This window comes from Lycorma delicatula, chromosome 4 (genome assembly GCF_047948215.1).
Source record: "Lycorma delicatula isolate Av1 chromosome 4, ASM4794821v1, whole genome shotgun sequence".
NCBI classification, from domain to species: domain Eukaryota; kingdom Metazoa; phylum Arthropoda; class Insecta; order Hemiptera; family Fulgoridae; genus Lycorma; species Lycorma delicatula.
In genome coordinates this window covers 155,692,416-155,717,961 of record NC_134458.1, presented here as the reverse complement: position 1 = coordinate 155,717,961, position 25,546 = coordinate 155,692,416, and the positions used below count along the sequence as shown (strand labels likewise).

The following is a 25,546-nucleotide window of genomic DNA, read 5'->3' as shown; positions in this document are numbered from 1 at the left end:
TTTGTTATAAAATTATAACATATTTTGAAAGAAGTAGGTCTACCTTTTCACTCATCATCTTACAGGGTAAATTTAAAAAAAAATTTAGCTGTGTATGGTTTTCACAAACCATACACTTAAAAATTATTAAAATTTCTATTCGCTTTTTATTTTTCTTTAATTACATCAGTTCTCTCATAACTATTAAACTCTATATAAATGTTATCTTATCCATTTTATTTGGTTATTGACAATGTTCAAAGTAAATTTACGTTAAACGTAAGTAAGCATGCATCTAGACTACAATTTTTGTAGGTTTGGCAAAGATTTTCTCACAAACTACTAGAGATACAACGGGGCCCACTTTTTAAGCTTTTTTATGTAAGACTTGAAATAAAACTGATTTGCTTAGATACAAGGAGGATCCAAAAACAACCTCTAGTTTCGTCTCAAATATTCGTCCTTTCAGCTTCTTCTTCTTTGGGAACAGCCAGAAGTCGGATGTAGCTGCTAGATCTGAGTTGTACGGTGGGTAAGGAACCATTTTAATTTTTCCATCCATAAATTTGCAGACAGTCTGAATAACATGGAAGCTAACATTATCGTAATTCAATAGAAGTTCTTTCAGTTTTTTGCCGAATTGAGTTAGCATTATATTAAGCACACTGATGTACCAGAGAACATATACAGACATCCTTGTAGGTACCCAATGTCAGTAAAATGAATCCTTCATGATCAAAAAAGATTATCATCATGACTTCACTCAGCTGTACTTCGCTGAGTACAGCTTTCGCTTTTTTCGAAGAAGGTGAAGATGTTGACTTCTATAGGGAGCTTCGTTGTTTCATTTCAGGGTCATAATGGAACATCCAAGACTCATCAACGGTTACCACACTGTGCAAAAAGCGTGTTCCTTCCTTCTCATACGGAGCCGACAATGTTTTGAAGATGAATATGCGGCTTTCCACATTCGATCAGGCGTTAAGATCTGCGGTACCCAACGAGACGCAACGCGTTTCGTATGCATTTCCTCTCAGAGAATGTTGTGTGAACTGCTTTTTTAGATTTGCAGCAGTTCTCTCGATTGCCGCACACCGATATGATAATCTTCTCAAATTATGACGCTCGCTATGTTTACCATAACGTCGTTATAGAAGTACTCGGACAACCCGCTCTTGCCATATCTTCCACGTTTTCTCGTCCGTCAAAAATACGCAGACATACGTGACAACAAAAACATGTTGCACATGATAACTTTTTTCAATGAATGTTTTTTCAATATTTTGTACGTTTCGGAAGGATTTTTTTTAAACGGGCACAGAATTGAATTGCGTAACGTTGATCCACGGTAGGCGATTACCTGACACACATTACAAGAACATCATGACACTCAATTCCTACACAACTCAACTTGAAATTGACAGACACATCTGGATACCTGTATTCACGCAGGATTGCCATGCAGTGTTGATATCACCTGATATTTGTTTCATCTTATTTTATTTAATTAAGGATAAGTAACAAATATTAACATATATTAGCAATGGAAGATAATTTTTATTTATAAAATAATATCAGTTGATACAGCCGTTTAATTTATTGTTAATTATTAGTTATTGTTTATTATTATAGCAGTTTAACGTTCGTTATTGTATGCATTATGAATGTGAAATGCAATAAAATCGTTCAAATAGCGCGTTTTACCTCGTTTTATTAACACGATTTTTCTGTCATTGCAATTTTAAATGCTTATAATTCAATAACGAAGGTATTAACAAAAAAACAAGTTTCACCGTTTTATATTTTAAACATACATATATATGTGTGTGTTAATAAAATTAATAAATCAAAATAATAAAGTATGTATTATTTTAAAGTAAAAAAATAAAAATGTAAAACAACGGAGAAAATGTTACTAAGAAGTAAGTGTTCAATAAATACTTTACTTCTTGTAATAAATAGGTATATCATATTATTTAATAGCCTTACTAAATCGATACAACCCATTCGCAAAGTCAACCACAACTAATCCCGATCTATCGTAAGAGATCAAAGGATTTCTCTTTAAACGTACAACACTAAACCGCACCTTAAACTACGGTACGGTAGAAAATTGATAGGAAGGTATCGTAGAAGAGAGGCCGTATAAATAAGATTTTATATGTCAAAGAAATTCATCTCTAATAGATAAAAATGTTTATAGGTCAACTTATCCGATCAATTCAAGCAATGAAAATTAAAGAATATTTAAAATGATAATTTATATACGCATTTATGAATTAATTACACGAATACATATCGATAAATATACTACACAAATGTATCATATCCATACATTATATTCAACTTAAAAAAAATTCACTTCTATCTCAAAAAAATGTTAATATTTATTTTAAATAATTATAACTGTAAACATTATTGTTTATAAACATATAATAATTTATTACATTTTTTATTTATTATTACTATTATTATATCTTTACTGATATTATTGTATTATATTATTGAGGCTAATTTTTCTAAATGATTCATTTTTAAATCTCTTGTTTTTTCGATTGTTACATTTAATTAAGGTAATTGTGTATTTTTTTTTTTAATTTGTATGCCTGTAAAATTCTGATTTGGAAAGAATTAATATGAGAATACATTTAATTGGTCAGTAGGCGGAGTCTAATATAGAATGTTGAATATTAAAAACCACCGATAGTAAACAAGTACATATTTTATAAATCGGTTCAATTTGAAATATGATTACGAGGAAGAAACATACTAATTTCTCAAGGATACGACCGTTAATTTAAAAATAATTAAAAAAGATAGTCAGACGGTATTTTATAAATGAATCAACCTAATTAATAGAGAATGTAACAATAATTCCTTTTAACTCTAAGAATTACACAACAGTGGAAAAAATTGTTAAACAGATAAGCATACTTATGAAAGAGATATAAACTACTTTAAAATGTTCAAAATAACAGAAAACATACAAATAACGTAAATTAGGTATAAAATATTTTTAAAAAATATCATAAATACCTGTAATTTAGCCCACTGTATACGACCAATGCATCTAACTGAATTCCTCCAAGCGAGCTTTGCTCCAAATACAAGTTCAGTTTCCGTTAGCTGATACGTACCAGTTGATTCCACTTCGGCTTGTACTTGAGCCCAACGACTCTCCAAACTGGCACTGTTTGACCTATTAAAAAAAACAACAACATTAATTAATTAAGATTAGAATAAATAAATTTGTAAACATATATTTATCAAACTATTCGATATAAATAATTTAAACATTCTTGAAAAAGTTTTTTTAAATAGATATCTTTGCTGGATTCTTTTATTTTCTTACAAAGCACTGATTTGTTCTTTTACTTTTACTTAATATTTCAACAACCACTCATGCGTTTTTTTCAGCAGATGATACAGATTTAATTAATTATTTTAATTCAAAATTTAGTATAACATATATAAGCTTAAAAAATATTTTGTTTGTGCAGATTATCTACTACATTTCGGTTTACAACAATTCGGGCAGTTTCTGCATACCTGTTAGTCCGAGAAGTAATGTTCCATAATTTGGAACGCGTTTCGAAAAATCTTTCATACATTTATTCTTCAAACTTAACATATATTATTTATTTATTTTTAACAAATCACATTTTATTTTATAATATTTATCTTATTTTTTAAACCAAATAATTTTAAATCTGCATAATAAATTAATAAATTTTCATCTTATACACAAAAAATTCTGTGACAATGATAAACTCTAACATCGTCTAGAAAATCACGTCAATCACTTAGCAATCAATTTGCTTGATAGCTGCAGGAACGTCGGAAGGTTAAAATGTCTCCATGTGCTTGACATAGGGGTTACTGATGACAGTTTGTAGTTACTAACGCCAAATCTACTAATGTAATTTTTGTTTACTTTTTTGTTTATAGTTAGTTACAAGCTGTATTGCTCTTGTAAATTACTAAATTGTTATGTATTTATAAATTTGCTATCGCTTGATTATTTGATTTTATTGATTATTTATTAGTTTATCGGCTATTATTTGTTTTTATTGGCTATGAAATGAAGGAAGATTTTTTATTATTAATGAACTTTATGAATATTTCTTATCGATAACTTTTGTTATGGATTAATTTATTATGGGAGTTTCTTAACAACCCCGTATCATATGTTTATTATCAAACGATTTACTTGTAGTTTCCTTATGACGCCGATTATAAATATATTAGTTGTGGAAAAAAATCTTTTATAAGTAAATACAAAGTACATATAACATTAAATCCAAATTTTCTTCTTCAAATTGACCGAAAATTAAATTCTTTTTTTAACTATTTATACAAGTAATTAAGTTAGCTGTAGACTTGTTTTATTTTTAAGAAATTTCCCAATATTAAAAAACATACCTTCGCACCGGATCTCTTTAACACAAAAGTAAATATATCAATCAATTTCAAGTTTATTTGTTAAAGTATTTGGGATAAATAAATATTTTATTCTAATTTAAAAATAATAATATATTAAACAGATCACATCAGGACGCGTAGATATGTTACTTCATAGCTAAAAAAAGCAGCTGCCTCATATTTGTATGGATGGATCAAGGGAAACCGTGGTAAAATCTTAATCAGGACACCATCACAAATACACAATTAATTATAGAAAAAAATAAAAAAGATGGATGTGATTAAAATACATATTATTTATTTAAGACTATCGAGTTAAATATGATATGCGAGGTTCTGTGCATGGGCAGTTAAACAGTCTAAAGATATTAAGCAAAACAATAACTGATGAAAAACGCAAAATAAATAGGCGCACTATCCTTCACAAAAAATTGAAAATATCCCCTGAAATGAAATTTCCTTAATACATTATTACCAAAGTGATATTACTAATCATCTAATTAGTACATGAATGTGAATTTAAGTCCAGCAATGTTAAAAAATAAAAAAAATGAAATTTTCCCCCACCCTTTTATGGGAGTTCGAATAAAATCAAACACAATCGGAAAGTATTTAAACTAACAAAAGAAGGATTAAATTATGTAATTATGTGAAAAAAGCTTACCAACCCCTTGAATAAAATTTTGAAATTTAGGACCGATAGGTCCGTCTCTCCGTCTCCCTTGACTAATTTTGACCAAAATTAAAAGGTATCAATATCCTTCTTAGGAAATCAATGAGCCAATTTTCATGCTAACTGGTCTATCAGACTGGAGATGTAAAACAAAAAACAACTCAACGTAGATCAAATACATCCTTTCAGAATTTTTCAACGATAAAATTATGTTTTTGGTTAGAAAAGATCATGAAAATCTGTAAAAAAAAACCCAATAGTATAACTATATAGACGGGAAAGTAAAATACACATTAATTAAAATTTTGTAATTTAACATTTAAAGTGTTTGATGTTTATAATAATTCTGTTTACGTGACATTATATAAAATATACTTTTACGGCTTATTAATACTAATGAATAATTTTAAATTATTTAAAATATTTAAGTTTAACTGTGATTGCATCGTTTAAAGAGAAAGAAGGAAAATTTCATTGCTTCACTAATATTTATCCCGTATACTCAGACGAGAGAGAAATTTACTTTCTTTGCTTTACAAAATGAATCTAACAATATATTTCGTATAATATCAAAAGAATTTCTTCTTTAGTCCTGTACAAATATTTAATAATTTCTTTATAATTACACTGTAAAATGTATTACCCACAGGCTATTTAAGTAAATAAAATCTAAATACTATTAAAAATAAACAAAAATTTTTATAAATAAAGGACTTTGTAAATTAAAATAATTATTTGGTGCTTTTATATATCAATTTTTTTAATTACTTTTAATTTATGGAATATTAAATGAAGTAGAGACAATTAATTATTACACCATATTTAAAGCACAACTGTATGCGCCTCGGTTGTTCATCAAACAGCATATCAGGGGTGATCATTTCAAATGCTAACCGAACAGCGTCTTGGAGCTGCTCGTTGTTGACGAACCTGCGTTTATAGATTTCTTCTTTTACAAAACCTCAGAGTGAATTGTACAGGTGCGGTGATGTCAAGATTTCTGTCCAAGGCAATGGAGCCGGTAACTCTTCTGAATCCCGTCCAATCCAACGATTCGGAAAAATTTCACTGAGTTGTCTGCGGACATTCGAAGCAAAATGCTCTGGAGCACCGTCTTGCTAAAACTTAATAATGTCAGCGATCCCTTTTTCCGTTAATTTTGGAAGCAACCGCTCGTCGATCATTCTCAAATTATGTAGATTGATTGTGTCATCGAAAAAATAAGGACCAAGGTGATGTTCAGCTGTCACCCCAGCCCAAATTATTACATGGATGGTGTTTGATTTCCTCCAGAAAGTGAGGATTGTCTTACGCCCAGAAAATAACATTTCGGTTACGAGAGCTTCGCTAAATCGCCCCCTCGTCTGAGAACAAGACGTTCTTTCTATCGTTTGCTGTCGAAAGCGTTCAAGCAATAACTCACATGCATAAACATGTTGGTAAGGTCACTGTTACTCGACCCATTAACTGTGGTTGAACGAAAACATTTAACTTTCAAGTCCTTCCGCATACGGTCTCCCGTTGTCGATCTTGGAATACCTACTCTGCAGAACGTTTGATCTCATCGGCGATCGTTGAATAGATACCTCCACAGAAGCAAACGTCTCATCTCGAGTGCTCGGCTTCCCACTACGTGGTGCATCAAGAATACTTCCCGTTTTAAAAACCTTCTTCTTCCACGTCAGAAACGTTTTCCGTGATAGTGACGATTTCCCAAAACGCATAAGAAGTCATTCATAATATTCTCCAATGTTTTACCAGTGTGTGGACGTTCGTGGATCCATACACAAGCTAACAAACATCCGACTACGGCTAAGGTCATCCCACCACGAATGAACACAGCGGACGATCCCCACCACGGTTTATCCTCACCACCTTTTCTAGCAGCAGTGAGCGATATCAGCGGTGATAATTGGGAGCAGTAGAGCCCGATTAAGCTGGATTTATTAGTGTAAAGGGACCTTCCGCCCGCATAGTATATCTAATATAGGAAGTTACCTTTCAATCATTTTTATATTAGTTGTGTTACATCCTTATCGATGAAACTGTTACTTAATAAATAGATAACAGGTAAAAAACAATAAATAAGAATAAAGAATGATTTTATTAAAATTTTGAATCTTATTACATTATTTTATCATACTTTTTTACACTCCAAAAAAAATTGGAGAAAACCTAAAGAAATTTTGGGGTAGGGGAAAGCTCTCTTCGTATTCTCCCGGTAGATGGCTTTAGGAACCATAACTCTGGTAATATTGATCAAATCTGGCTACACTACCGTGGTTTTAGAAGATGAAATATCATTGAGTATTTTTAGAAAGGTTATGATTATATTTGTTTAATATATTCTTCCCTCCCCCACCCTAGAAGATAGTACCTATTTACCAAGTTTGAATAAAATCGGTCATCGGGGTCCAGAGTTATAAGACCAAATCCAGGCCAACATTAATACGTAGGAGTACATACGCAAAAACGACCGAATGGCAAAAATAGTTTTTTTTTCACTTGGAAACATTGAAATAAAAGATTTTTTCGCTATCTGTTTATAATTTATTTAAATCTATATTTTCTTGTTAAACTTATTGCTGAATCAGCTTTTTTTGTTATTTAAATCTATTATTTTTTGTTTAACCTTTTTTTTTTAATTTAAAGGTACAAAACTTCATAAAAGATGGTCCTGATCTTGCACCGTTAGACTACCATTTATTTCGATCTCTGCAAAACTCTCTAGACGTAAAGATACCTTCAAAAGCAGTCTGTGAAGTTATCGAAGATAAACGTTCCAAGACCCTCGGAACGGCGCGTGTCATGTACTCGATCCTGCTATATGGGGCACCTGCCTATATCGAGCCCGAAGCACACAGCGCAACAGACTGACACTTGAGCGTGTCCAGAGAAGGATATCTCTGCGATTCTGCTCGAGCTACAAAACTGTCTCCTCTAAGATGGCGTTTTTTATCGCCCGTACGCCGCCGATAGACGTGCTGGCACGATTCATGGACGACTGTTACCGGGGGGAGGAAAGGGCGTTGACGGTGGCAATCCAGATGGGATGAATCTGACAAGGGAAGATGGACATACAAACTAATTAAACGTGTCCCGCCGTGGGTTATAGGGGATTTGGAGAAATAGACTATTTCCTTATTCAGTTCCTGTCCGGTCATGGCTGCTTCAGACCGTATCTGTACACCAGGGAGAGCAACGTAGACGAATTTTGCCCGTATTGTGGCGCCCTTGATGATGAACACGTGATTTTCGTGTACGATAGGTGGACGAATCAAGGATGCGGTGTACGGCGGTAACGGGCTTGCTAGAAACGAATAACATAATCGGTATCATGCTTGCTAGCGCCGAAAAGTGGAATGCGGTCTCGGAGATAATAAGGAGCATCATTGCGGGGAATTTGCTGGAGAATAGTTGGGAATCAGTCTGCGGGTTGGGGGGCGTCCATCTGCGTCAGTTAGTTTAGATTAGGCTGAATTAAATTAGACCAGGCTAAGTTAGGCCCGGACGTGGAAGTACGTGTTCCGTCGATATCCGTAGAACTCCATTGAGTTCCTTGCCTCCACTGAGACTCTGCTGTGCTTATGGCGAGTCCGGTCTTCGCGTATCGTAGAGAGGGAAGGGTTTTAATCGGTAAGAGCGCGATACTTTCATCTGTGCAGGCGGATGTTGTCTGTAAGACATTTCCTCCTCTCCAACGTAAAAAGAAAAGAGGGATCTATGACAATCACTCTTCACAGTTTTTCCTCCAGCAATCGCATTAGTGACGGGTTTATTATTTTATGTCGAAAATGGTAAAAGGTGGTCAGTCAAAACGGTAGATATTTAATTTAATAAACTTTATTTAAAATATTTTAAAAAATGGTTTTCTTTTGCATTAAAATACGAAGAAACTTTTTCCCAAACCCATTATGTCATTTTCTGAATAAATCACTAAAAAACCTGGAATTTACCTCCGTGTGAAATTAAAAAAAATGTAATAAAATCTAAAAATGTGGTTTATTAATAATAATTTTTTTCTAATATTTTCAACCAGTTACGGCATTTTGATTTAATTGATTATTTGTAAGCTTATTTTGATGATATAATATTGTTATAAAAATAATAAAATATGGTTTGTTGTGAATTTTTATAAAACGTTTTGTCGTTTAAATATAAGTAATTTTTTTCCGTATAAAGTAATGGTAATGGAAGACCAGTAGTATAATTTGCAACTCGATGTGTGCGCGCGTACGTGTTTGCGTGTGCGTAAAGTCTTGACTTTGAAAATTAATTATCTTGTTAACTAGATATAACAATTTCATTGAAATTTCGTCTACATGCGTAGAATATCGAAATGGCAACAAAATTTTCATAGCCTTCTTAGACATTCCTTATTGTAGTAGGTAGAACAACCCGGTAGTAGGTAGAAGTACGATACAAAAGGTAGGTATGAGCAAGCTTTTGACAGTGCGCGCGAGTAAATGAGTATCTAAAAGGGTAAGATGAGGTTTAAGAGGAGTAGATTTTATGTTTATAAATATGTAAATTGCTAGTAGTGTCAAGTGCTATTGAATGTATACGGTATGAATGCGAGAATTCTAAGCAAAAGGAGAGAAATCTGCTAAACCGTGTATACCGTATAGCCGGAGGAGTTTAGAGGAGTAACATTTTCTTCATCGCAATTTTGTATTGAACCATTGAACCTCAACCAACTAATTTGTGTTTCATAGAGGTATCTCAGTTGTATACTAACTATAACGCGGGAGCACGTATAGTTACATTCAAAAATACACACACACACGTGGATAGAAAAAGACGTTCAGAAAGACCGAGAAGTACAGCTTATTCATCGAATACAAAGTGAAGAGAGTACATAGAGTAAACTGACCACAAAGTAAGACGCACGTAAATTGGTATACATAGAAGGAACGTCAAACCCTTGACCTTAAGCAACACAGTTCCATTTTAGAGTTACTTCAAACGTATTCTGTATCTTTCAAACGTTTTCACTACAAAAAAGTATATTTCTTTTAACCCTCTCCAATGTCAATTACTTTATTCTGTGAATAAAACACACACACACACACACACACACACACACACACACACACACACACACACACACACACACACACACACACAAAACAACCGACCACTACCAAATAATTCGTATTAAAAATGTTTGTTTCCCCCGATACAGTAAATATAAATTAAAAAAGTGCTTATTATCGTATATATATATATATATATAGGGCATAGATAGGTGTGTTTATAGAAAGAGGGAGCAAATGGGAAATATAGATGGAGATTGCCAGTTTTATTAGAAAAAAAGAACATTTAACTAAGAATTTATTTCAGTATTATTTATTTAAAAGTAAATCCCAATATTTTATTTTTTTTATAAAAAGAAAAAAAATACGTTTTTCTTCATTCTTTCGACTGTGAATTCCATTATATTGGGGCTGGGAAAAAAATTTCTCTGTATTCTTCAGTTAGATGGTTTACGTTCCTATAAATCTGGTAATATTAACCAAATTTGTCACCTCTGAGTGCTTTTGAAAGGTTTTATACTCGTATTTTGTTGAGTATTTTTAGAAAGGTTATGATTACATTAGTTAATTTATTTAAAAGTTATTGCGTCTTGAAAATAAAAGAAGATAGAGAAGAAATTCGATAAATTAGCTGTTTAAAAAATATACGATTTCGATCATATGTGCTCGAAGTTAGGTGAGAGAAGGAGAGAGAAATAGGCAGAGAAAAAGTTTTGTTGTCAGCTAGAATGCTTGGAATGCTACTACATTGATTTGCTTGATTACTCGACGATGTGCAAGCGGCTTTAAGTAAGAGGAAAAATCCATGGCAGTTCTTGGTGTCAATAATGTATTTAGTAGTTTTACACTAAGTATGCTACTTAAGTTCCATATATAACCTCAACCTGAGGTTGATAATTTCATTCTTTTGATGAAAGTTATTTTCCAGAGAGTCAGCCTGAATTGAATTTTATAGAACGTTCAGTCTAATTAGCAAACGATAGCGTTCCGATATAACTTCGCGTAGTTCTGATGCTCTACTAGTTTTATTTGTGAGCGATACAAATTACTTTTTATACTTAATGTTTCAATCTACTTTTTAGTTGTTCTGATGTTTCCGATTCCTTAATCTGTGAATGGTATAAATGGTCTGTTTCAATTTACTTTCTCGTTGTGTTCTAACATTTCTGCTAAACTTATTTCTGAGCGATACAAACGATCATGTTCTAAAATAACGTTATTAATCATCACTAATAATAAAAACAGGGAGCCTGCAAATAACCAAATTTATTGTTCAGATCGAAATGCCAAAAGTGCAAGTCATCTTCGTAAATTTAAAAACCAACTCAACCAAATGGAAAGAATCGAGTACATTGAAACAGCCAATAAATCGTGCAATAACATTTTGGAAAAAATCAGAATTACTGCTGGATTAGTAAAATCAATTATCATATTTAAATAAAACTAATATATATTACATTATTATTGTGTTATTATTATAATTATTCATATGTTATCATTAAGAGCGCCCCACGCTTTTATCATTCAGAAAATAAAATTTTAGATATTGGTAAAGAAAATTATTCAAAATCTTTTTTCTATTAACATAGGCTAATTTTATAAAGAAAATTATTTAATCCATTGTTTCCATGAACCTAGATGATTTTAGTAAAGAAAGTCATTTCATATGTAGTTTTCATTAGCATAAATGAATTTTATAAAGAAAATAATTTAATATTTCGTTTTTATTAAATTTGTCCTTTTTTTTGACTTAATGATTTCACCACACAAGCTTGAAGCTTGTATGTGGGAAATGGAAATGGAATTTTGTAGCGTATAAAAAATGTCAAGCCTGACCGGGTTTCGAACCCAGGTCGTCTGGATGAAAGGCTGAGACGCTACAACTCCACTACGGAGATCGGCTTTTTTGTGTATATATTACTTCATACGTTTTGAATAAAAGCGTATAAAAAAAAGAAAACAGTTTAAAAAGTTAAAAAAAAAGTGTGTGTGTGTGTGTGTATGTAAGTGCGCGCATACTCGCATACATATTAAATTATATTTATAGTAACATTTTTTTTCCTTTTTTACATAATATAGTAATGACGAAGAACTGATTTTCCCTCATATTTTGTTTATAAACGATTTTATAATTGTATATCGCTTACAGAAAATCCCAGGTTTCATTTTGGTCATCTCTTTATTCTTTATATAGGGAAATTTCATTTTAATAATCCCAGCTTATATTATCCTGTGTGCTTTATTAAACAGACTGAATTTTATCCAACTTGGCACCCTACGCCATATATTTTGTATCGGCAAGTTTATTCGTATGTCAGTCATTATTTCCGTGCTTTATGAATAAGATAAATCATGGCTTCAGTTTATTTTTGTTTCATTTTATTTTATTGCTAAATTTCTATCTTTCAAATATCCTTTTCATTTTCATAGAAAATATTTATTATTTTGCGAATAATTTTTATAATATCATCGCAGTTAATCTTAATATAACTTAAACTGTAAATAAAATAAATAATAATAGTAAAAAATAAAATCAATGAGAAATTGCTAGATTTCATCAGAAAAAAACCAAATTCTTCGACCACCTTACTGGAATAAATGCTAACAGGTTCATAAAACAAATCTTTAACCATATTTACACTAAGTAGGCTGGAGGTTTGCCAACCGAAAAATCACCCGACCCGTCAACCGATATGTCACATTCGTCTATAAATTCCAAGTACAACACACCTTCCTAGATGCACATACGTCTAGAAGAAGTAAAGCTTTTTTCTTTGCCCATTTTCCTTAAGCACTTCTCATCGCAACTGGAATAAGACGATCGCCGTCCCCCCTCGCGATGGCGAATATTATTATATCAATTGTAATAACCTAACATACTTTTTTCAATCCGAGAAGATGAAGAAGATTGCAGATGGACCGAAACGAATGCGGAAGAAAAAGCCCAGCAGTCGCATGACGGAAGAGAGAAGAGGCCTGCACTTTCCCAACTGCCGCCCTTTTCAGGACCACAAAAAAATTTAAGGTTTACCATTTGTGAATTATTTGCAGCCGGTTTTACGGAAAAGTAGGCTAAAGAAGAAAAAATAATGAAGAATGACCTACCACCACGGATCTAACCCGGCCCAACCTGAATCCGGCCGTGATGATGAAGACCGCCCGAGTAAAGAAAAACTTTTCAACTTTATTTCACCAACCAACCATTTTACTTCGTAAATCTTACAACTACGTCACCGTTAGCACATGCGACTCCCTCCGGGAAGGGAAGTGCATTGCATTCTCCAACAACTAGGGCTCCCAAGAGGCGCATTCCTGCTAGACCGGAAGGCGTTAGCACCGAAAGCACTTCAGCGAACGGACTAAAGGGGAATCACGCCGGAAGAACGAATCACACATGCGGACTCCCACGGTCAGACCCTGTAAATCTTTTCAATCTGGTCTAAAGGATCGGAACGCAATACACAATTCAGTCCATAAGTAAATGATTAAAGAATTAAAATATAACCGCCAAATAAGTAATTATCCACCCGATAAAAGAATGACACAGCAGAAAGGGATTTTGATTCAGGGTCTGCGATTAATAGGGAGATACATAAATCTCTTGTATCCTTACGTTTCGTTCCGTAGTACAATAAAATGACTAGTATACTAGACATAACAGTCGGTGAGAGACAAACGTTTAGATTACCTATTATAAAACAACAATAACAAAAATCAATGAACTTCACTGGTTTAAAAATATTTGGAAAAAAAAATATTTGAAGAGATAGTGCAATATAGAACAACGTCCAGAAAACTGGAAGAACTACAATATTTCGAGGGTTTCAAAGAGAAAAAGAAAAAGTAAACCAACAACGTCTGATCAGAAAAGAGAAGGCAATAAAAGCTATATTGCATGAATACGTTCAAACAGTTTACAAAGGGTTTATTCATGGACTCCATAGATTTTTGATTGGTTTACTGTTATCTCTTTTTGCTTGAAATAAGCTTATCTATCCCAACTATATCTTATTTTAATGTTTCTCGTTGTTGCCTAATGCAGGTAAAGTTATTACACAGTTTTTCACAAGTATTGTTAGTCAATTAGTATTTTTTCTTTATTATTATTATTATTTTATTTATTTATACGTTTTCAGCTGATTTCCTGATGACTATTGTTTAACAATCGAAATGGTTTAGATTTTAAATAAAATATTATTGTAACTGGTTTTTTGAGCGTAATTATGTCTTCAATTTAATTTTTTAAATATATTTTATACTAGCATCATCCGTCGCAGCTTCGCTAGCAATATTATATGGTTATAGAAATTTAAAAATTGGAAATAAGTTTTTAGTAATTATGTGTGTGGGCTGTTACTCTCAGAGTTATCGTTATTCATAACTTTTCTGCTCTTATCTCTTTTAATCCAAATGATGTCATTTGATTTCGGGTACGGTACTCTTTAGAATTATCTAAGAAAAATTTAAACAAAAGATTTGTTCCCAAAATCAAATTTTTAATGAAAGCAGGAGAAGATTGAAGTTAATCAAGAAGTACTTCTATCCGCAGCGAAATCCAGGAATTTCATCATTCATTTCATTTAGGTAAATAAAATAACGACGCGAGGAGGCGGAAAGGTCTGCTGGAACCTCTCCAGTTGAGACTGACTAGCTACTAGTAACAATCTGGGAAAATGCACCCACTAGCTTTCTTTGTACGTGTTCACATATAGTTGAAGTTCATCTTCGAATTCTGCTTGTAATCTAAGCCAAATTGAACGCACTCTTTCCGCTAAAAGTTTCATTTTAATTAATTATGAAATTTTATTTAATGAATTCATAATTACGATTACAATTATAATAATTAATAATTTTTCAGATTACCGTCAAAATGTATTTACTTTATGCAAGATTTCTAAATTTAATTTTTATTTTTAATCATATTAACCCTTAAAGGTCATCTCGGTGCAAATTTTAACCATCAAAGAATTAAAACTTGAGTTATTTTATTACAGATAAATAAAGTATATACATATACTAAACAACCTCATTAAAAAAAATATATATTTTAAAATACAGCAAATGTCAATAAATACTTATTCGAAAACATTGTTATAAAAACTGCGCCACCCTTTTATTTAACTAAATATTTTCATTAATTTTAATTTAAAAATTTAATAATTATTACATTTATTTATTTTTTATTTATTGGTTATTTATTAGATAATCATATAATTTATTTTTTTACTTTTCAGTGCACATTTATATTTGTTAATATATTATATTTTTTTGTTTAAAATTCTCAATTTGATTTAATTATTATTTTTTTACTTTTTAGAGGGTTTTTCTAATTTTTTTCCTTTTTTTATTAATGTTAATATTAATATTAGTTAAATAAAAACTTTTATAAAAAAATAATTTTTTATATGTAATCAAACATATTTAAAAACATTTTTTTTGTATTTTATTTTTTAATTTTTTACTTTTTAGTCTTAATGAACAATAAACTTTTTACATCCAAAAAAAATATTCTTAATAATATTTATATCTGAATATTATTGTTTGTTCAAGTTTGTTTGTTTGTTAAGACTAAAACGTAAAAATATTTATTTTTACACATCGAAGTTACACACGTGAACCAAATTTCATTGATTCATACGATAGATCAAAAAATATAGCAGTTGCAAGATTTGATTATAACTAAAGCAAGTTAAATAAAAGCTTATAAAAATTAATACACTATTTAAAAGATCTAATATTTTCAAATAAAGATTTGCTTCAATAGGAAATGTATTTTTATTGATCTTTGTTTATACCTTTTTTCAATTAGTATAACACAAAAACTTACGTAAATTTAGGCCTAAGTTAAAACTAATAAAAAATAACTTCTTTTGACAGATGGAAACTCTGACTGATTGGTCTAGCATGATGTAATGACTTTTTTCAATTTTTAAAAAAAATTTAAGAAATGACACTTTTGTAAGTTTTTTCTTTATATTTTTTTATAAAAAAAATAAGGAATTAAATTTTAATTTCTTTCAGATAAATTTTTGTGAATTCTGATTCTTTTATTAGCAAATCTGTTTTTTATTACGGAATATTTAGTTTTACTGAAATAAATTTATTTTTTTTTATATTTTCGGCGCTTATTACTTGTGATACCCATTAAATGTTAGAACAATATTGTTTAGTACGTTCGTTAAACCTGTTTTAATTTTTCAATCATCCGGATTCAGCCTTGCAAAGGTCAATCCAGATAATCGGCGTTTCACAGTACTTATATTTTATTAATAAAATAAAAATCATTTAAGATATCTATAGTTGAAGTAACTTGTTTTTTAAATATAAATCTGTAGTTTTCCCGCCCCTTCGGAGCCAGACACACAATTAAGCATAAACTCAGCTCCGGAGAGTGCCTTCGCCTCAAACTATCTCGGAAGGACACAAGGCCTCGCCCATGCGGCCGGGACTCGGTCTTTTTGCATGCCATGCCTCTAATGAGGAGTTCCCAAAAGGGAACTCCCACCAGGACTCCGGTCTTGACGCCTCGCCTCTAGTATGGAACCCCTAAAGGGATCCCCACCGGGTCTACGGTCTTACATTCCCCTCAATGGCATCTCAAAGGAGTCCCCATCCGATCACTGAAGGTGGAAATCCGAAGCCTCCCAGCCCTCACGGGTTGAGCTATCCCTCAAAGATACCATGACGATACTGTGAAGACACAACACCTGATGCAGATGGACCCATCTTGCATCCTCGACTTCCGGGCGCATGACCGTACAACTTGCAGGAAGTACATCGAGGCTCTTGCTTACAATCTTCTTTACTTATATGGTCCATCTTACCACATGTAAAACAATGGCCACTTCTTTGCTTGCCATTACAGAATTTGGCTCGGTGGCCTGGACTCCAGCATCTAAAGCAGAGTTCGTCGGAAGCATGCCGCGTCACCCGACAAGCTACCCACCCAATGCGAACACGCCCATCAGACAGTAGTTTGTCCGCAAGGGTGGGCGGCACAGCTAATGTTACTACTTGCGTCGAGCCGTTAGCCGGCTGCACTGATAAAACATCTATAGTGATCGATTCACCAGTTATTTTACGAATTTTCCTGAGAAACTCATCCTGCGTCGTGAGAGCATTCACATTCTTAAGAAGGAGGTCCTAAAGAAGGTCCTTTCCGTACGGAAAGAACCCCAGTCCTCTCCGGCGACACTGAACGCTTCAAGGAGCAAAGAGCAAAGATCAGTGTAGGACCTCCCCTCCGCCTTGACACCGTTGTGGTAGTCGGTGGCTCCGCCGGTCGGTTCTTACTTTGCGGTATCAATGTTGACAACGGACGCAAAAAATGAAAAAAATGCAGTTTCCCTACTCGTCTACTCATATAACGGTGCGCCTTAAAATCTGTCTGATCCGCCCAGGAAGCCCGTAGAAACATACCGGTCGACTCAGTCTATCATTTAGCACTTGCGGAACTTATCTGCAGATGGCAGAAGCCATCCCACGATTCCCAACAGTCTCCAACCGACTCCCAGCGACTCCAACCGCCATATCAATAATTTCCACCAATTCTGTAGCATATTCTACTAGGGCTGAAGACTGGAAGACGTCCAGCTCTTCTCCAGATCTGTGTCGGTGGCCCGATCATCGATCGCCCGCCGTAGATCCTCACCTGTCCAAGCCATGTTCTGCCACAGGCCCCGTCCGGTGTCTGTGAGGCCACATCTGTGATGATGAGTAAGTCTATGTGGCTTCATCCACCATGTCCAGGTTGTGCAGGCCGCCTCGCCTGAGGCCCCACAGTTATATCGTCAAGCAAGTCTTTAAAAATTTCCATCATACGGGCAATACCTTCCATACTGCGGGAGCACTCCTTTATTTCCAGCGTAGTGTTCGCGTTTTGGCGGACAAGTAAGCTCAGTTCTTTGACATACTGAAGTAAAACACTCCAGTGTTAAACGCCAAACACTCCTTCCGACTCCCAAGATCCGCACTTGCACCCCCCCCCCCCCCCCGGTTTCGCTTCGGCGGGCACCCCCTCTTCTATGCGAGAGGCAGAACCACGTTCGAGATCGGAGGCGTTCTTCCAGAAGAGCAGGGAACTCCTACTGTCGGCCTTAGAATTTTTCTTCTCCTCTGTTGCTGTGGTTGGAGGGGGGGAAGCTGCAGTCTGCGTTTCCCCGTCATCCTCGAAAGTCTCGGTTCATCGTCCTCAATATCGCCACCCAACCTCATTGGTAGGGGCAGAAAATCTCTCTCAAGGACACCGAAGCACCCGCAGAGGCCAGAACCGGTGGATCGACAGCCCTCTGCCGTCGCCGAGCCGACGCTTCTCCCTTCTTCTCTTTTCACCTGGTTACCAGTCAATCTGCACATTGAATCTCTTCTATTACCATCTCCGCGAGGCTTTCACAGCCACTACTATTGGAGAGGGCTTCCGCACCTGGACATGAGAAGCTCCCCTTCTGGAGGGCCGTCATTCCAGTACCGGAGAAAATTCCACCTCACCGGGTGGAATCGCACCCTCTGACCGTTCTGAGTCGGTCACGATTCCAACAAAAGAAAATTAAAAGAAACCAAAAATAAAAACGAAAATCAACAGTAATTAATTGCAAAAAGTAATTAATTCAACACACGTCGGTGTAAACGAGTAGTTGAAGTAACTTGAGTTAATCTAAGAACACGTAATATTATGTAGTCCTGTTCGGGAAACAGATATATGAAATATTTTCGGATTAGATAGATTAACATTACTTTTTTTATTTTCTGTTTAAATTTTTCATTTAGGATTTGGAATATTTTTGTTTTTCATGAAACGTTCGATCAAATATAGCAACTATAAAATGAAGTACGTACGATTTTAACGGTATAATAAATTGAGTTCATCGTTCGCTTTATTTACTATATTTTTATTAGAATAGAAGCAGTGCAGTTTCGTAGCATACATTTAAAAAAAATCAAAAGAGAAAAAAATTGATTATTTTTAACATGAAATATTTTATATAGGATATATAAAAGATTTTTATACAAACTCTGTCGTGTGTTAGATGGGGCTGAATTTTAAATGATATACCACACTCTACTCGTCCATGGCATATATATAGAAGAGATATTCTTCATAGCACATCAACTCTTCCATAGCAGGGAATGGTTAAATATAAAAATAATAAGAACAATTTTTTAAAATTGTAATATTTATAAGAAATAATAATGAAAATTTTGATTAAAAATGAACTGAAAAATCAATTCATAAAAGTATTCATATTAGTAATTAATTTAGTGAAACAGTGAAAATATTTTTTTGGGGAAACACGAGGTGTGTGAGAAAAGTAATGAGACTGACTTTTTACTTACTAAAGTTTTTATTTTTTTCAAACAACAAAATGGAAACCAGTCAAACTGGATTTCGAGATGGTCAAAATGAATATTTCCGTTGAAATCTGAAAACCGAAATTTTTCGCGATCACAATACTTCCTTTACTTCGTACAAGGAAGTAAAAATAATTTTTGTGTAAATAATTTTAAATAATTCCCTTTCATATAAAGCGAAAAAAATGGGTTAATAAAGAGAATTTTTGTTTTTTAATTTATTGTTAACAGAGCAATTACGTAGAAATATTTATATGAAGAATTTAACAAAAATCCTTTTCCCAATAAAAATGTTATTTTTATTTTAAATGTTTAATGGATAAAACTATCCTTTTATCTCTAAATCCAATCGGTTTAAAACTTCAGAATTTTAAGTAACTTAATAAATGCTTTTATCTTACTCAATGCTCCATTTCTACGACCATTTAAAATATGTAAAAAAAAATTACTCTTTCTTCTTTTTAATTTTCTCAAAAATTTGATATCAATACTCCTTATATAGACATTTTGGAAGAACTTATGTTGAGCCAATCCAGAGATATTAATCAAAATTCTGGCCACAAAGGTAGGTAACTACATTCCACAAAAGGTAAGTAAGCATAAAGGTAAGTAAGGTAAGGTAAGCAAATTTTTAACTGTTTGTGTTTTTTGAAATAATGGGGGTCTTGAAGCGTCGATATTTGCAAAACAAGAAACCCAAAATTTCCGCTGATCGCTGTATTTTCTCTTTGTACATAACCTTTTACAAACCGGGGAGAAGTCTTTTCCAAGAAAATACGTTGAAAATTCATTATAGTCTTAAAATGCTAAAACGAGGGAGAATAGATTAAAATTTATTGCATTAGAAATAATAAAGAATAATAGCTTCTCGTTTAAAGAATGGTCGATGTTTAAAGTTTGATGTCAATATAAATTTAGCATTACATAACATACCAAAATGGAGAGGAAAGACGGAAATATTGTTGGGACGAGATAAGTATAGAGGGCATCTAATTTTGAAAGCGGGGGAGGCTTCATTGTTCAAGCTCATAAATTGCGGAATTTGAATTCGAGGGGGGGAATATTTATCTTACGCAGGTAAGTAAATTCTCATCAATCATGGAAGCAAGGTGTGGGTTAATCGATCTTAATTGTAAACCAGAGATTTAAGTGTGCACTGTTCCTTATTAAATGCAGAAGAGGATATTTTTCATTTTTTTGCTCGATGCCCTGTCCTCGCCGAGCAGAGTAGTCGCTGGCTAGGATCGATCAATCGAGCAGTCGTGTGATTTATTTATAAACTTTTTGAACGGAAGGACTGGGATAAGCCGGAAGCCTATTGCAGAAATCCGTGGTATTTAGATTGAAAGTAGATCAGGAATTTAATTTTTAGCTTCTTAGAATTTCAATTACAAATGATTATAATGTTATATATAGTGGTGTAGCAATATATAATCTTTTATTTTCAACATTACGTTCCACCTAAGTTAAGGAGGATGAATTTGAATATATTGAAAATATTACTTTTGATTGATTAAAAAAAAGAGTAATTGGTAAATTGTATATGAAAAGTAAAGTTAATGTAATTTCTTAGTTTCTATGTACTAATTTTCACGTTAAATTACGTTAGCGGCAATTGCTTTTAGCAGCAATAACCTTGCTGCTAATATTGGTAGTAAAGCATTATTATTATTACCGCTGCAGCGGGAATAGAGCTGTAGCCGGGAAAGTAAAAATATATTTTTTTTGTAGATTATAAAATAAGATTCAATGAGATCAAATTTAATTCCAAAATGATTAGGTTTGTGGTTGTTAAATGCGTACTTAAATTGAAATTTCTATTTTACCACTTCTTTGAGGTTATATAACAGGTGTTGATTTTACAGTTTCGTAACGAATACTACAACAGGAATCAAGAGGTAATAGGATTACTAAGTTACACTATAACAAATGAACAAGTTGAAAAACCACTAAAACTGTTAAACTGGACCGCAGTAATGTGATAATTATTCTGAAACTGTTTTAATCAACAGTGTACACAACACCCTATTTTCTCTTTCTCTTTCTCTCTATCTCTCTCTATTTACTTCCCTCCCAACCTCACTCCGACTTATATATAATTTGTATCCTACCACGAGCAAAATCTACATGATTTAACTTGTATTTCAATCTTGTTAAATTTTCATACAAAAAACTACCGATTATCGTTTCAACTGCATCATGTAATATTTGCTTATAAAATATTTACTAAGCTTTAAGTATGGAATTTTAAACTTATATTTAACTATATACTAAATACTTTGTATGCGTAAATAATTTAAATATCTAATAATGTAAAGATAAGTTAAACTAACAATAACAAATTTTATTTTCCAAAAAACACATAATAAAAAATTAAAAACAGGATCATATATTATATTATACCGGGTGTGATATATAAACTTGACGGTTTTCAATAGAGCGCAGCTGACAGCGCAGTCCATGAATGGAGAGGAAAGAAGTAGGGCTAATTACTCACACTACGTTATTTTAGTAGCGATGGAGATGTGGTCGATGAGAATCACACGTTCGTCATAGAGTTATTTTTCAAAACTAATCAATGAGTCTAGCGATATTACACAGTGCCATCTCTGGCCAACACTTCAATGTGAGTAGAAGAGAACGTGTCTCATCCTATAATACTATTTTGTTGGATACAGAACTATAGGTCACTTTTGAAAAGTCTGCCAACGGGAAGGCTAAGGACACCAGAGAATGTCGACAAGCAGTGGAAACTAGCCCTTCTCCATACTTCAAAATTTCCTGATGCACAAACTTCAACAAAAACGGATTGCTTTCAATCGAGTTGTTTGGTACTAGCAAGATGGAGCGCTGCTCACACAGTTACCATGACAATGGATTATTTAAACATAAATTTTCTGAACGTCTAATTTCTCACCCTGGAAAATTTCTTGGCCTGCTGTTTCTCTGCCTTATGAATTTTTCTATTTGGGGTTTCTCAATCGAGAAAGTACGCGAATAAACCCCGTAATTTGGATTAACTTAAGGTCACAGCCAGGATATTAGTACCGTAACATGAAGACTACAACGCAAATGACATTATGTTTTTAAGATATTCGGTGAAAGATCTGAAGATTGCTTCGTGAAAAAGGACGTCATTTAGATGGTCATTTTTAAAACTTAATTTGATTTTTTTTTCATATCTTTTATGAAATTCAGAAATGACATGTGTTGGACTACATTGTATCAGAAAAATAAATTTTAAAATATGTTCAGTAATTAAACTGTTTTTTTCTGTTAAACAACCGTCAAGGATTTACGCCACAGTCAGTATAAAGAGAGTAATCTATAGAAAATTAAGCAAATTTTATGATATTCACCTGATGGCAATAGTGAAGTTTACTAAATTTTTTTCTTCTATTTTTGCTATTAAACTCTTTCAATTGATTTTAATTAAAAAAAAAATAATAATAATAATGAAATTTTATATAGAAAGCGTACATTTTTATAAAACCAATCTCTACATCTTTCGATAATAAATCAATAATTTTTTACTAGTTTACAATTTACGATGAGCTATTTAGCTTTTTTTTATTATTTACTTATTTCAAGGTCATTAAATTACAAAAACAAAATTTAATTAGATTAAATTTCAGAATAAAATACAATAATGAAATTATAAAATATAAAAAAATAAAACCTACAATAAGAATAAAATAATTATACGAGATAAAGAAATACCCTTAAAAAGCTTATATTTAAATTCGAAAAGAAAGTACATTTTCTCAAATATACTTTTCCACAATCTATTTTTTTAAATCTATAAACTAACTAATCTAACGATCAATATTTATGGGAAAAAATTGGAGAATTTAATAAAATATATAAAATTACAAGAAGTAAGGGTTACGATGTTAATCAAAATAGAAAGAATAACATTTTATAAGATTTAACTTTATATGCTTTTGGGAGGAAATTGAGGTAGTAATAGAATTTTTTAACAATCCATTTTTTGTATATCTACTTCTTTTTAATTCTACACTTAAATTTTGTTGACAGGAATAATTTTAATTAATCTGGTACAAGTACAATCTAACTGTTCTGAGCAATATTATTTTAATATAAATGTACTACAAAATGTCGGGTTCTGTGATTTTTTTTTTTTTTGTAAACCTTCAGATTTCGTTTTTTGAATGGGCCGAAAACTAGAAAAGTGCTTTTTACTACAGTACGTTATGAAAGTTGCTAAGCACTGAAATTATGTAAGAGTATTGAGGAACTTTGATAATTATTACTTTGTATTTTTATTTCATATTTTACAGAAGCGGATATTACAATAACTGGAATAGTTTATAAAAAGTGTTGAAAATGGCCTCCTCCAACATCAATACAACACTGCAAACGTTTCATTCGTTTTCAGAAATTTTAACCAGCTGATGTACTGGAATGTCTCATTTGTATGCCGTTGTTGTAATTTTTAGTTCGTTAATCGTGTGTGGTCTGTTGCAATACACTGCTTATTCCGCTGTTCCTCATAGAAAGTAATCTGGGGAGTCAGATCGGGCGGTCATGTGATTTTTTAGGAAGTGGGGAATAAATTTTAATAAAACCTTTTCTAAAAAATATTCATAAATAGATTTTTTTTGTCTTCAGTCATTTGACTGGTTTGATGCAGCTCTCCAAGATTCCCTATCTAGTGCCAGTCGTTTCATTTCGGTATACCCCCTACATCCTACATCCCTAACAATTTGTTTTACATATTCCAAACGTTGCCTGCCTGCATAATTTTTCCATCTACCAGTCCCTTCAATATTAAAGCGACTATTCCAGGTGGCCTTAACATGTGGCCTATATGTCTGTCTCTTCTTTTATCTATATTTTTCATTATGCTTCTTTCTTCATCAATTTGCCGCAACACCTGTTCATTTGTCACTTTATCCAACCATCTGATTTTTAACATTTTCTTATAGTACCACATTGCAAAAGCTTCTAATCTTTTCTTCTCAGGTACTCCGATCGTCTAAGTTTCAGTTCCTCATATAGCTACGCTCCATACATATACTTTCAAAAATATTTTCCTGACGTTTAAATTAATTTTTGAAGCAAACAAATTATATTTCTGACTGAAGGCTCGTTTCGCCTGTGCTATTCTGAATTTTATATCGCTCCTGCTTCGTCCATCTTTAGTAATTTATAAATAGATTAAGGTTAATAAATTCGCTTATGTAAAGTTTTCTTTAAATGTATCCCCTTCAATAAAGACCAAAAGAAGAAAAATAATTTCCAAAGAACCTTTTCTGCATTTTAGGTTCGGGGTATATCATTTTTTTTAAATGTACTCTTTTCTTGATAGCTCTTTGTATGAAGTATAAACTTTCAAAACAACTTTGAAAAATATTCAAACCGAAGGGAGATAGAGAAAAATAATAAAAAAAATATATATTATAAATTTTAAGAGGTAGAAGTTGATTTTTTGAAAAAAAAAATGTTTTTGGATTATTTATACTCGTATATGCATTGTATGTTACAAATTTGTTTTAATAATTTTTTTTTAAAATGCCTTGAAGAAAATCGAAATTGGTTTTTTTGCAAAATCCCTCCACTTCCTTAACGAATTTTGAAAAAAAAAACATGATCATTGCCCCACATATAGAAATATTTAAGTCGAATTTGAAGAAAATCGGTTTAGTCAATACTGAGATATAAGGCCAAAAGCAGTGCGACACACATACATACATATGTTGTTTTGGTTTAGATGAAATAGTTGGAGCCTAAAACGTAATGATTTGTAAATGAAAAATCGATATTCTATTTTGATACGATCACCATACTTTTCCCCTTTTTTCTCCCCTGAATAGTTCACCTTGAAACATGTTAGATCATTTATTTATTTATTTATTTGCGTTTGCTTCTTTTTTCTGTTTTTCTATCTGCTCAGACCTCTTCATTTTTTCTGATTCTTTTTCCTTCGTTCCTCAGAAAGTTTAGCTCTTTTCTTTGCGCTTCTTGGAACCTTTATTTTCATTTTTTTAATATTCTCTTTAAAATTTCTCTTTCTCTTAAAATTTCTTCACTTATCTTCAGTTCTTTTAGGTTTTCTTGGACTTGT

At 32.5% G+C, this 25,546-nt stretch overlaps 1 protein-coding gene across 2 annotated transcripts in view; it reads right to left on the bottom strand.

Annotated features, from left to right (window-relative positions):
- Nucleotides 1-25,546, bottom strand: part of Nos (Nitric oxide synthase) — a 752,676-nt gene that overhangs the window by 116,706 nt on the left and 610,424 nt on the right. For both annotated transcript variants that reach the window (XM_075364470.1, XM_075364469.1), the window contains exon 3: nucleotides 3,016-3,178. In XM_075364470.1, coding sequence (XP_075220585.1) covers nucleotides 3,016-3,178 — 163 coding nt within the window. The remainder of the gene's footprint in view (nucleotides 1-3,015; nucleotides 3,179-25,546) is intronic.